The 15,043-nt window shown below is 39.9% G+C and overlaps 1 protein-coding gene across 2 annotated transcripts in view; it reads right to left on the bottom strand.

Moving 5' to 3' along the window:
- Nucleotides 1-15,043, bottom strand: part of atrn (attractin) — a 184,645-nt gene that overhangs the window by 37,122 nt on the left and 132,480 nt on the right. Inside the window, exon 27 of one of the 2 annotated variants that reach the window (XM_021321290.2) lies at nucleotides 1,701-4,070. The exons of the other annotated variant lie outside the window; for it this stretch is intronic. Within the exon in view, the coding sequence (XP_021176965.2) occupies nucleotides 3,969-4,070 (102 nt within the window). The 3' untranslated portion in view covers nucleotides 1,701-3,968. Of the gene's footprint in view, nucleotides 1-1,700; nucleotides 4,071-15,043 lie in introns of those variants that run through there. 2 annotated transcript variants of the gene reach the window in all.

A 15,043-nucleotide genomic window follows, 5' to 3' on the forward strand; every position in this document is an offset into this window, starting at 1 on the left:
ACTTACATGTTTGATTTGATTCAAATATTCATGCCCTTACGACACTGATCTATTTAAATCATTTAACAACTATTTTAATTGTATTCACAATGCTTGAATGGTTAGCATAATCATTTCATCAATGTACGCTTCCATCAATCGTCTTCAGCTCATTTAAGATCCGGTCATGGTGATAAGTCCAACAGGAAAAACCCAGATATCTTCTCTAACCACCAACATTCTCCAGCTTCCTGGGAAATAATAAAATAAAACACCCCGGGGTTCCACTGAATCTGGAAGTGGTTCGGCTGCACCGCGCTTTCTGCCAGACACCCCATTCCGCCGGGAATGTTTCAGAGCGGTGGTTGGACTTGGACCGTGCAGGGATTGCGTCACCGCATGATAGTGTACTTGTAGGCTTTAAATAGAACAATAAACCAGTAAAGTGGTTATTTGGCCAGCACTACCGTCATCTCACATGCCTGCTCTATTATGGGTGAGCTCAAATATTTGGTTTCTCAAAAGGATTATTTTTTTCTAATTCAGTGCTCATTTTTATTATGGCTTTTTGATTAACTGTATGAACAGAATTTGTTATTACTGTATTTTTCGGACTATAAGGCACACTTAAAATCCTTTATCAAAAATTGATTGTGTGCCTTATATGTGTTTGCCGTACTTCTTGTGCTTAATAATTTCATGTGGTACAACGTGCTCAAACATCTGTTGTGTAAGTAAATGTGTGAATTTGGTGAGCAACGAAGCCGCTCCGCCCAATGGCTATTCAGAGCATTACGGTACACTGTGTCACTACCTTATTGGCCCCATGAGCTGTCTACAAGACTGCCTGACTGTAATGTCTAAACTAGAAGTGCATTCATGTAGGCCAGCCCGCGCCGGGAGTACGTGCTAGCAACAATAAATTAAGTTGATTTAATATAAAAGTTATGTTTATTGTGGCCTTGTGTTAGAAACAGGGCAGTGTAGTCCAACTACTCTGTCCTCCCGGCAGACACGGATAGCTCTCCCTCTCAGAAGGGGCGGACTGATATTACACACTTGGGAAGAATGTCCGATGCGTCTTATAATCCGGTGCGCCTTATGGTCTGAAAAATACGGTGCATGAAAGTCCGGAATGCAAAGACTGCAACATTATTGTCTTGTTAATAACTGCATATGCAGTCGTTCACTTATAAACTTGACCGGACCCACTTTGGTTTTCATCAACTGACTTCCTGCCTGAACGATCTCAGTCTGCAGGAGGGCAAGAAAGAACTGACCTCAGCAGATAACAGGAAGGCTTAACTGAGTCCAGCACTGGTGCTGCGTTTCCTCCTTTCCAGCTGCCCATCTTTAGGACTAAACACGATGGAAGCTCTTTGTTGAAATTTCAGAGCTAAGGATCTACATTCTTTTGACTATACATACAGAGATTGTTTTAGGAATGCTGACTGTGCTAACAGCGCTAGTCTCTAAACAGTAGAGTGGCACACCTATGCTCCTGATAGAAAGAAACATAAATTATAACAGAAAACATTTGATGAGTGCATTATGATGAGACCCTGTCATTGAAGAGCAGTGTGGAGCATGTGATGGAGTTCTGTTTCCACATCAGCCGGCTGCTTTCTGCTCAGTCATGAGCGCTTTGATAGATATCCTGTCGTTCATCCAGATATACAACAAATCCTTTATGCAAGTGAAACATGGACACTTCGAGGATAAACATAGTAAATGTAGAACTTTAATGAGTCTTGAAAATGTAGACCTTAAAATAAAATTATGTAAAAAAAATATGTCATTTTACTCCTTTGGTATTTCATACCATTGTAGTTTTACTCATTTTCTATCCATCTTTTTCAAATTAAGGCTTAATTTTCCATGAAAGTCACGTGGCCCAAATGGCCAAAAAAAAACAAAACAAAACAAAACTGGGAAGTAATACAACGTTTCCAAACAAGATAGCTCAAACAAGGATTTAAGTGTTTTTATGACTATTAATGGCCATGACTAGTAAAAGTACTTAACCCCAAAAGGATTTTATGCAAACAGTTTGATTATGGGTATAAAATGCAAGTAGAAATGGACAAAATGGCAACAGGTAGTTAACAAAATTGCCGTATGAATTGGCAGAGAAATTAGGTAAGTCAAAACAAACAAAACAACATCATTTCCATTTTAACTGCCAACAACAAAACTCATGCCACAAATTCATGGCAACCAACTAGGTGGCAGATGTCTACAGAGATAAAAAAAAACACACACTAACAGTGTATATGATAAGGTCTTCATCTCCTGTTAATGCCAGGTTCCAGTGATGTTAAAAAATGAGATCATGAAAAACTGAATAGTTCCACTGACAAGCCAAAAAATTATGATAGAAGCAGCAATAAACTGGCTGCATAAGAGTGCCCCCCACCACCACCACCACCACCACCACCCGAACAAATACCACAACAACCCAACGTCACATGCTCAATGCATGGTTTTATGTTGTGCTGAGCAAAGCACAAGTGGAGTGGAGCGCAGCACAACTGTACACTATGCTGCGGTTCTGTCTCTATTGGCTGAGCAAATACTCATAATTTTCTCTGTGATTTTTCTTTGCCTCTTTGTCATACATCAGGTTTAGTTTTACTGTTGGTTTTCTCCTAAGAAAAAAAAAGGAAGCTTTGCTGATAAAATGTATCAACTTATATTTAAAGACGCCGCCTCCTTTGTGCTGCACTCTGCTGCGGATGAACAGAATGCAGCACCACCAGCGCCTTTAGTTTAACTCCAAAGGGTTCTCTGCATACTGCCACAGATCGCTTAGTAAATCCTGGTTTTGGTGTGGGAGCCCCTGAGATATCCATCCATCTGTGTTGACATTGTGCTGTTATGGTAAGCTAACTATGTTTACTGTGGAGGATGATCATGTCTCTTGTTTTTGAGAGAAACCTAAACTTAGGAAAATATTAGGCTCCTTGTGAAACTAGTGTGTGTGTGTGTGAGGGGGGGGGGGGGGGTTATTAGGTAGTTTAATGTATTAGGTTATTTAAAATAAAGAACTGAGGCAAAATGTAAAGGAAGTACATTACGTTGAAGGTAACCTGGATTAATTTGTTGACGTCACATACACCTTGCAATTAAACAAGGATGTGCTGACTTAATGTTTACCATGCTTTCATGTGTTAAATTATCTTGAAAGCAGCAAAAGAATCCCACCAAATGGTTAAAATGATGCAGAATAAGCAATCCTACTACAGACACAAAACCCTGAGTGGCAAGCTCATACGTGCAAAGTACAAACTGTGGCAATAGAACCCGCAGGCAGAAGAAGCAGCCAAGCAGAACTGTAAAGGAGAAAGGTGCAGATATTATACCAAAGAATACAAAGGTGGAGACAGCGAGGCCTGTAAAGGATGAACAAACATCTAGAAGAAAAAAAGAAAGTGCATATTTATATAGAGGAACCTTGGAATAAGATGAAATACAAATAAAAAGAACATGAGCAAAGCTTTGAGCGCAGTTGTGGGCCTCCAACGAGCCTCATAGGAGAGCAACAATTGCTAGACGGGAGCTGTTAAATGTTAACAGACCAAATGAGGGTCGGCTACAATGCAAGGAGCGGAGATGTGTGGCCGGACTAAAACGAGTTTTAAGCACAGCCAGAGATTGCTCCAAATGATAAAAGAAAATTCAGGGCATAAAAAAAAAAAAGTTTAGCAGGAGTCCAAGAATCTTCAGAGTGCAAAGACAAAAATCTGTGTGTTCAGAGAAACAATTAGCTCTCACATGAGCACATAGTGTAGTAGATAACTGTTCCAACAAAATGTGGTAGGAAGCTACCGTACAATTACAAGAGATTAGGTTAATAAAAAAACACAACAACCTTATGCCAAAATAAAAGAACCTAGGAAAACTTTCAAACATTCTTGTTTGGACATTAAGCTGTTGAATGATTGCTGTATAATGGTGAAGGGAAATAACTGAGGGGATTTGATAGGGCTCTAGACGCTGGTGGAGTTAGGTGGCAGCGGACATTTCAGATGAGACCCTTGGGCGTCAGGAAGACGTGGGCATGGCGAGTAGGCAGGTTCGCCGGAGACGACCTGAGGGAAAACGATAAAACGAGGATGAGATGGAAAGAATGGATGTCAGAGTGAGTGGCTTAAACAAAGCAAGTCGAATCACCGGCGGGAGGACGTCAAAATTAAGAAAGAGGCGATTTGGGCGGGTTGGATGTGACCCATACATTTAGAGAAAGGCTGATGGGACCGATTTTCCACATCAAACTTCTAGTTGATTTAAAATGTACCTACATGCTTGCATTCATTCTGTCAAATTAATATCCTTCTTACAATTTCATATTTATTTAAATAATTACCCACATTTATCCCTAAATCCTCAATGTTCCTAGATTCCAAAATCTCGCAATGTTAAATTTGAAAAGGCAAACGCCTCAGAGTATTTAAGGCCTGGTACGCTGGGCAACACAACAATCCTGCAGGACTTGAACATGCAGTGTAAGCTTGACATGCCAGTACCTTCAGTCACACTGCATGATCAAAGATGGCAGACTGCACACCACACTGGCTTCAAGCTGATTCGTCTGATAGATCAGCCCAACAACAAATGGACAGCGAGCTACAGGTGTTAATGCGCCTGTTATTACTGTCGGATGCTGGAAGGACTCAGAGCAGGATGAAGGAAAGGAGACAGCGGCAGAAGCACTTAAGGCTGAGCAAAAGAACAAGAATCAGACGTCGGTAGAAACAGCAGTCACACTGCAGGATTACCAAGAAATTTCTTTCCCGATTCTCTTTGTTCGTGATAGGGCTAATTTGGTGGCCGTTGGATCTTTACAATAAGAAAAAACTAAATTTAAGCTCACGGTCAGAAATGTTCTGTTAAAATGAAAGAAGTTGTCTGAAACTGCACAATGGGAAAGTGGTTTCAGATTCACACTCTTTTTTAACCCTGCCTGCTAGACGAATTCTCGTGGTATCTGTGCGTTCACGAACACACAGGAATCCATCTCGTACCGCTACGGCTTCAACTGTTGGTGTCTGAGCCAAACACGGTTCGGGCCAATCGCATTGCAGTATTTTGATTTAAGGCGGGACATAACTGTGTGACAAAAGCAAGAACTAACGAGCCCACAGCCGGACCATCATAAACATGGCAGCACAGGAAGACGCACGCGTAGCTGCTGTTGTCACAAGTTTTAATTCGATACAGTGATTGGCCACAAAAAAATAAAGATAAAACAGATGCCATCATCGGCTAAAACCAACCTTTGGTAGGTGGGCACTTGGTGTCGCTCCAGCCAATCAGCTTGGAGAGTTTTGCTGAATGTCCCTCCTTTCCCCAAACAAATTCGATACAGCAGTCCCAAATTGATAATGTACAGAACAGAGAGTGCTACAGATCATCAATCTGGCTGGCCAGGTTACTAAGTTTTTATTACATTTTATAACCATCCCTTTAAACTACTGGTGACAATCAAGAGATCATAAAAGTCCTACTACTAGGCTGGCGACCAAATTTCATCCAGGTCAGGATTTGCTTAGTGACATTTCTCTTGCCGTCTTACTGGGTTCTTTCATTCCTCTGTGGATGAACCTGTAATTAAGCCAGTTGACACCGTCCTGAGATGCGTGCTCAAATCTCGATTCTCGAGGTAGCCCAGTTTGGCAGAGAGGGTCTCAACCACTTTAAAAATTGGTCTCTACCACCCAAATTAGTAAGTCACCAGTAGTCCGTAAACACTTTCCCAAATGAGCCTTATTGTTTAAATTTAATTTAGATCTAATTTTTGGTGTTCCAGGCCAGGGTTGTGGGCATGCCCAGGGGGCTACAACCAGTGTGATGTACCTGAAAACCTCCAAACGGGTGCACTGCACAAATAATTCTGTTTGGACGCTTCAAACCGCTTCTACTGACTGCTTTGGTGCTTTGGATGTGAATGAGATGAATTTGGACTTCATTACGTGCCCTAACCCCCCCCGACTCTGGCAAACTCAACGTCACACTATGTCCACAACTCTTCATTACAATTTACGGTTGTTTAGAACCCACTAGCCCATATCCTAATTGCTAACATGTGGGGCAGTGAAGAAGCCACACTAATCCACGTGTTTCAGTAAATTCCTTGAATGAAGGAAGGTGAATGCACTGCTTTTTAAAGCCGCCGCTGTGAGAGGAACAAGGACCTTTCTTAACACCATTGTAAGGTTAGCAGGATGTCAGTACTGCAATGACTTTTCATTCTTTTCTGTCACAGCATGATGAATTCACTTGTCATTCACAAGGATGGTTAGAATGAATATGCAGAGGCTGCTATTTTTAAAAATGTGGGATGCATCTTTTCAAAAAGCATAGCGAGTTCCCTTTGTGTGTGACCTTCAGTGCCGTCTTCTGCTCTTCTGTGCTCTCTCAGCATCATCTCTCTCTCCTTACCTCTTACATCAGGATTGATCACCTCAGAAGTAGGCCTTTTGTTCAGAGCAATGGTGCAGCAAGCGCTGACCTCAGGAGGAAGGAGGGGATGGAAGGCATTGCCCACAGAATTTAAAACAAAGCTCACGTTAATCTACAGGGGCCTTCAGAAGCTTAATAGGAGGAACTCGATCCATGCCGGCGTCTTGGTACACAGATGTTTTCCTTCCGTTAACTCAAGATTTAAAAATACTTACAGCTTGTTTAAAATACTTATTAATGCAATACTCTTGGAACAAAAGGGTGTAAATCAATTCTGAGCAGATGCCATGCATCGGACTATTTTAGAAATTACTCAACAAAAACCTCTCCGCTTTGAATCTCTAATTCTCTTGTAAACCGAGGCCAAAAAATAAAAATAGATATGTGCTGTGAAAAAAATCTGAAAATCACTTAAAGCAATAATCACATAAAAAGGTAAAATGTCAAAACACATGTAAATAAAGTAGGCTAAATTCAGAATTGGTGAACATTAGTACAAAACACAAAAATACAAATAAATTGACAGACTATTTGTGAGAGATTCTAGTCTCAGTCTACTGTGGGTTTCTTTTAAATAGTGCATCCGAACATTAAATGATCTCTATGATTGCACATTGGATGCTTATAATAAACCTTTGACAGCACAGGAAACAAGCGCAGGAATGTTTCTCACATGGATTCTGGGCTGGACAGTGAGGTGCTGAAGTTGTCCATGGCTTCTTTATCCTGAAGGAAGTGAAGTAGGATTCATCTTCCCACTCCGTCAACCAGTCAGCTTTTGTTGCGGTACCAGCGCATCGACATCAAAGTAAACGGGAACGATTCGTATTACATCTTGAATGAAATTGGGCATATTTCTATTCATAAAGAGATGTATGTTGCCATTTATCTGTTTTTGATTAGAATAATTTCTTCAATTTAATTACTACATTATTCCATTATGCAATTTAATTTTTCTCCAGTCCAACTTCAGTTGCGCTTCCAACAATCTTGGGAACCAGAGTCTGATTTAAGCTGCTTGCAGTAGTTCTTAAACTGTCCGCTCCCACATAATTTGTGTTGGGTCCCACTAGATACCAAAACGTCCCACTATGAAACACATTTTCAAAATGGCACGATCTTCAGAGAAAACCTGCGCAGCTGTGGTGTACTCGAACAGCAGAGATGCAAAAAAGAAGTTTTAACCAAAAATGCAACGTTTTTAAAGGGCCAGATATTTTAAAAAAAACTTGCACAAGATGAGAGAGCAAAGAATCTGTCGATTATTAAAGCATTTGCACTGACTTAGACAATTAGTACAATGCTTTTATAGACAAGGACAGGAGAAATCGTAAATATTTATGAGACTGAGTGTGAGAATTAGCTTCTCGGTAAGTTACAAGAATTTGCCTCATTTACGCAGCTCCTGTGCAGCTGCATGAAACCAGCTCTGGCAGACAACCTTCAGAGTGGCAACAGAGAGCCCTCTTCTACACAAAGTCCATAAGCAATATGAAATTCAAGCTCAACACAGTCTGAAGACTTCATTTTTCCATTACATGTGGCACTGGATTCTCCATCCAAAGTGTATGTTGGCTTTGGGTCCAAACAAGCATTTATTCCTAAACTGCAGCAGAAATAATGGAGAACAGTGCACTGCGTCTGATCAAGCTAGTGGAACTCTCTAATTGGAGCCACGCAGGCTTTTAAGGGAGAAAAAAAATAGCTACCAAGGTTCTGTTTACACAACGCAATTAAACATCTGGGGGCTAAATGTTACTAAAAAAACATTTTGAGGTCACTTAAGGCCAGAAAAGTAAGCTGAAAGTATGTTGTTGTTTTTTTCAAAGGCAACCTGTCAGACTATAAATCCAAATAATAGGTTTTTAACACTCTTATTGAAGGGCTCTTTACATGAAGATTAAAAAGGATAATTATTGACACACTGATGGAGTTGTGTTTCCAAATGAGGGGGACGTCCTAATTAGTGCAGCAACTAGAGTCATTTTATTTATTTTGATTTTAGAACAATGCTGCACACCAAGTTGAGGGTTAAAACTGACCCCGTCGTCTGTTTCCACTGATCAGCAATTAGTGTCATAAAAAAAAGTAATAAAAAAACACGACGAGGATCTCTGAGCTTTTGATATTTGTCTAAAGGATTTAAAGCCTGGTTTAGATGTTCTTTAGACATGAAATAAGTTTTGTTGCACATAAGTTATTAGAACAAGTTTCATAAAGAGGGTTTACAGCTCAGTCATTTCATGGTTTTCACACTTATGGGCTAAAGTGATGTAGAGGTTTTCACTTAATATAGGCCTAGAGATGTTATTGTAGTCATTGGTAATTAAGTATGATTAGCATCCATTAGTATCGCAGCTCTGGTCCATTTCTGCGTCATCTGCTCGGTAAGAAATAGCAGGTTGTGTGGCAGCAGGGAAACAGAACATGGTGGGGGGGTCCTCAAGCAAGAAGCTGCTGATGGCGGCTCTAAAGTTTAATGCCCGAGGGACAGCCAGCGTGCAAAACCAAAGAACAGAATAAGTAAGTGTGCGCAACAACGGTATGAGAGCAGGAGTGTTGAGCATTCAAAGTGCCAGACAGGGTCACCTTGAGCTTTCCATCTCCCAACTCCAGCTGCGAGAGACCCCAGGAGCAGTAGGGGATATAGCTTGCTTCCTCTCATTTAATTGCACTCTGCGGAGAGTGGGACAAAGCGAGTGATCTCCCTTTCTGAGGAGGATAAAGCAATCCCCTGGACTGCTTGGAAGGAAGATGCCAGGACATCCTTGACAGCTGAAACAAATCCAACAAGTCCGTCAGCACTGCTGCCTCTTCTACTCCGAGGCACAAGAAGTGCCACTCTGCCTACTTCGTCTTGAAAATGCCTTTTCTCTACATTTAATTACCTGATTTTCTGTTTGTATTTAAACTTTTTGATAGTTAAAAAATAACCTATTAAAATAGAGTTAACCATTTTCCTATATAATTTATTTTATGTTACATGGGCCATGCATTCCCCTTGGGGAACCAGATGACCTTGTGGTCAGCGGTTAAAAGTTTATCTCGCATGTTTCAGTTTTAGGGTAGGGATATTTTCTCAGCTCTGAACTAACAAGCAACAAAATAGGCCTCAAATAACTACAAGGTAGTTAGTAGAGTGCTAGGAATCATCGAAAGACAAGACACAACGAGACAACCTCGTCCGCCCAAACAGAAAGCAATACAACAATAACCACTGCTTTAAACGTCTGCTGCTATGGTTACAATTATGATCAAAACCTTGTGTACTTTGTGCAGATTTTAATGGGAAAAACCATCAGAAAGCATGAGGCAACTGTAAACAGGAACTACAAGGACAGACGGTTTCTAACCTTTTTACAAATCAAAATGTATCCATGTGCAGTAGCTTCGATGTTTTGCAGACGCACCTTTCTCTACATTTTTCGCTGCAGAACTTTTGCCGGTATGTCTCTGCCAACCATGGTGCACCTATAGATTGGAATTTTTGCCCTTTTAGCAATACTGCTTTAGATCGGCTTTAGGTCTGAACTTACCATTCTAATACATGAACATGCTTTGATCTAAACCGTGTCATTGAAGCTCTGGCTGCACATTTGGGGCCGTTGTGCTGCTCAAAGGTAGACCCCCGTCCTGAGTCTTTCGCAGCCTCTTACATGCTTACTTACAGGAGTGAGCTGTGTTTAGCTTTATCCGTCATATTAACTCTGAGCAGCCTCCATGTCCCGGTTGAAGAGAAGCTTCCCCATAGCTTGATGCTAACATGTTTCACTGTGGGGATGGAGTGTTCAGGGTGATTATGTAATATTACTTGTCCTCCCCCACACAGTCTTTACCATGCAGGTCAAAACTTGCCATTTTGTCTAATCTGACCAAAACACCTTGTTTTCAGATGATGGATTAAACACTGAGGTGCTTAAAGTTTAGGATCTTATTTTTATAACCTAACCTTGGTTTGACCTTTTCCAAAACTTTATTCCTGTTTTTTTTCCCCAGTTAGTTTTCTTTTGTAAACTGCCTTGCAATGACATGTATCGTAAATTGACGCTATATAAATAAACTTAAATTAATTGATTAGATTTAGAGGTATTCAAATTAACGGGGCTGAACACGCAATGTCAATGAATACACTAAAATGTGTGCTTGTTACATGACAAAAAATGTCAAAAAGTCCAAGAGGTGTGATATACAGAGTGCAAATATGGCTGAATCTGCTTTGGCTGGTTCCAGATACAATAGCAAAATACAAATGCACTTCATAAAACAAAACTACTTAAGTGGAAAAATCTGCAGGTCAAACATAAAACTTAAAAATGAGTAAAGGTTATTGTTTCTACTTGGCATGCTCTAATAAAGATATAGCATCCTCCTGGAAGAAAATAGTGACTCTTTGTACCCAAGAGACATTCCTTCCTTTTATTATCCAGTATTTTCCTTCCTTTTACTGTGCCTAAAGCAAAGCAACAATGACCAATCTCTGAATAACTGTGTGTTATAGTAATAGACTGTTAAGCCACTAATTCCCTACATGTAAAAGTAACGAGTTTTAAGTTTGTCATACTTTTGATTATGTTTTATATGTTTAGGTCCGTTTTTAATCATCTAAATTGCTCATCTTGCATCACACCTATCCAGAGTTTTAATTTGACTTGAAGAAGAACTGAAACCACAGCAAAAAAAAAACACAAAAATGTTTGCAGCATTTCTCAGCATTCAGTACCCAACCATGAAGTCAGTCCATATTTGAACATATGCTTTCTGAAAGCATATCACTGACTATGATCCATGGGAATCACAAGAGTCAAGCAGATGAGTTTGTCCAGCTGAGATTCTGGACAGGTTCAGAGTAAAATGTCATTTAGACTACAGTGATTTGTTTTCTTCCAGTGTGCTTAGAATAGATTAAATAAATCTCCTTTTTTTTTTTTAACAAAGTCCAGAACAAATATTCCTTTTCGTGACTGATTTTTCCCTTGTTCTACTTTTAGAACAATATCACAGCTCTGGACTGAAGCTAAAAACCAAGCTGCTTATTAAAGTTATTGATGTCCACTGGCAACATTAGTCTGGACCTAATAATATTCAGTTGAATCAAACTGAAGAGAAGCTGGAGCCAAGTTAACTTGCCAAAGTGCCAGATGACTACCAAACTCTGTTCTTCTTAAGAGTCGGGAGCACCTATTGAAGCTAATGTTTGTTTTCACTAATTTTAGCACAAAATCATAGTGCAACAAACCTTAAAACACACAGAGACACCCATCAGATAGAAAGTTAAGATTTTTTTACCCTGCCCTCTAAAGAAATATCCAAAAAGAGACTAGTCATTTTTTAATGAGGAGTGATAGACCAGTACAATCATCTGGGTAACGGGACCAGATTACTTAGCTGAAGATATTCACAAATCTAAGCTTTTTAGGCTAATCAGTGAATGCATTCCTAAGTCTTACTGAGGTAAGATGACTCAAGGTTAGCATGTACAGTTTCAGTCAGGTGTTTAAAGAGGAGGGCCCAAAGAAAGCAGTACTACAGGCGCATGTCATCTACTGAACAGACAGCTGCAAAAGAGGCTAGAGTCTAGCTTCTTTCTGATTCTGATCATTTGACATTTGGTCCTTTTGTAGTTTTAGGTTCAGTAAAAAGGAGCCCTGGAAACATTTTGCTAGATTTGCAAAGAAGTGAAATGGAGTGAGCTTGGATCGACTTCAGCAGATAACAGGAAGGTCTCCACCTCTATATAACATAACATGTTAAACATGCCAACTCTGCTAATGCTATTCTAACCCATTGTTCCATTGTAATCAAAGTCTAGTGTACTTTGTTCCGATTTAAATGGCTAAGACCAACACAAAGCAGCAGACAAATGTAAAGTGGAACTAAAAGGATTGATGGTAACAAACAATTATCTCGTACCATAAAAAGAAAAATTGTTGCCCGTTCTTTTCCGCAAAATAACTTTAGATCAGAACTAGATCTGATAAAATATCTTGAAACTCCGATCTTGTGTGCAAATCTCCACACAACCATTACAATATTTCCAGCTTTCTCTTTTGAGCCCCAGTGACAGCAAAGAGGCCAGAAAAATCACTAAACACAAAACAATAGGTTGCTTTTTGTAGCTGGCTTTAAAAAAAAAAAGATATTGTGCATTGGAATGTATATGTGTAGCCTGCTGTTATATAAGAAACATTTTCATGTTTTTGAAGTAGACATACAAAAATAAATGGTGTGAGCTGTACAAAAGCCAGAGGTTGGAAATTGGCCACAAGTCTAGTAAATCTATTCTTAAGCAGCATTGAGAAGAATCAATCATGTTTATTGTCCTTTTAGTTTGTTGATGAGACAGACAACGGCTCAGGATGCAAAGATTACATACAACACCTAGAAACAATAAGACATATTTCCACACTTTTTTTCAGGACATCAAATGATTGCACTGACCAACAGCGCTTTCTGAAAATTCTCCTTAGGGTCTGATAAGACTCATATAGGAGGCCAAAATGTCATGCAACATTTATGACGTTGCATGAATTAATCAACCGGAAGCACCATCGGTGACATACTCATAACGCAGTAAATGCTGTGCAACAATTTTAAACCTTCAACTTACAGAACTGTGCAATCTGCATGGATGGGTTCCCAGCCAGATCCACGCAGAAGCAGAATTAATTAATTCAATTAACTAATGAATAAATTAATTAATTAATAGGAGCATAAAGGTGCAAACATGGAAAACAATGAATCAGGTCTAGCAGAACTCACACACGCCAACTGTGGTGGAAAAGACCCTCAGACCGCCCTCATCTAAATAAGCTGAGCACAATACATTTACTGTACGGCTGCATAATAAAACCAATTTAAAGACAACCCTTCCACTGCAACATACAAGCAGAAACAGAGCAATGGTACGAAAGAAGACCTTGGGGAAATCAGAACACAGCCTTAGGTCATATGCATGATAATAATTCTCATCCAGAACTTGTAAGTGATTTATTTTATTATTACAGCTTGGAGCGGGATATTTCCCCACCATCTTTACCAAGACTGCATTTAGAGGGTTTCTGCATTGTTGCAAAAAAGAAAGAAGTGCTAACGTTCCAGTTCCTTTGATAAAATATGTGTTAATATATTTTTTTCAAACGAGTAAGTGGCATGTGATAAAATCTGAGCCCTAACATGGTTTTGATCAATTTTCAGTTTATGGTATGAGATCAGTAATGCAGGTATCACGTCTTGTGTTTGAAAAACCAGAGTACTCCCCCATCTCCTTAACTGTTGATGAGGTTTTTTCTGCTGCTTTGTTCTGTGTGTAAACTTGGCTTTCATTGCAATATGTAAAAATGTGGAATAGCAAGTTTAGACTGTGTATTAAAGCAGTCGGGGGAGCCTTACAGACTAACTCGCTCCCTTGATTGGGTCGTTTAACACTTTTGGCAGGAGGAACCGATGAGACTCAAACTCACAAAGCACTCCAATGACTGTAAAAAGATTATGTATTACAGAGCATCATCGAGCAGTTCATTGAATGGGGGTGAACAGCTGCAATGGAAATGTGGAAAGATAGTTTCCCCCTTTTCTTTCCTGGTCATGTGTGAACTTCATTCACATCCAGCCATCTGCCCGTGCGACTACAGCGTATGGGTTGTTGCCATGCCGGCGAGAGGGTCCTCCTCCTCACCGTTACAGATGATGCTGGGGATCTAATGTAATGTGGAGCCTGTTTGTGTCTAGATATCCTCGTTGTGTGCCAGGTCCCTGTTTATTCTTGGGCTGTGTGTGCCAGTCTCTCCCACTCTACTGCCCCTGCACACAGAACCATCTGCTGAAGACCTGATTTAACGCCGTGCATGTAGATAGTCGATAAGAGTGTAGGCTTCAGCAACAGAGTGCATATGCTTGAAGGTTTTTGTTTGTTTTTTTATAATGATTACATAAGGAAATAAAAAAATGTTCATTGTGTGAATTTAATGTTGAAAAAGTAACTTACTTCAATCATTAACTTGCATGAAAATGTAGTTTAAAGAAATTCATGACAAAAGACGTGCAAAGCAATTTGGTTCTCTATATTTCACAGATGTTCCCCGGTTTTAATTGTACTTTAATAGTTTACAGCACTGTAAAGAAAGAAAAAAAAAAAAAAAAAACATGATTTGAATGAGATATTGGGCCACGAGGAAACTTGCAGCACAACACCACCACAATGGCTGAGGCACATGTGTCTCAGGAGCGCGACCCTGTTGCTGTTAGCATTTTAAGTTGTCTGGTGAAGCGTTAGCTATCGTTTTGTGCCCCACATCTGAAGATGTGGGCTTTAAGCTCAACATCTCAAATCGATGCTTCTTATTTTTTATTAAGAACGGCAGTAAATCTTTGATTGCCATATTGTGTGGAGGAAGACTGCTAGGTAAGACTTCTTGCTTAGCTGGTAACAACATTCCGTTACAAAAGCAATGAAGAAGCCTTGACCACAGAGATATTCTTTCTCGCACAGCGTTTTGGGCACTTTGTAGAAACAAATGCAGGTACAGTGACAGTCAAGAAACAAAAGCATTTGTAAGCACTGTGAGAACGCTGCGACTGGCTACCCTTCAGCTGCTAATGATGC

This window comes from Fundulus heteroclitus, chromosome 19, assembly GCF_011125445.2.
Source record: "Fundulus heteroclitus isolate FHET01 chromosome 19, MU-UCD_Fhet_4.1, whole genome shotgun sequence".
NCBI classification, from domain to species: Eukaryota; Metazoa; Chordata; class Actinopteri; order Cyprinodontiformes; family Fundulidae; genus Fundulus; species Fundulus heteroclitus.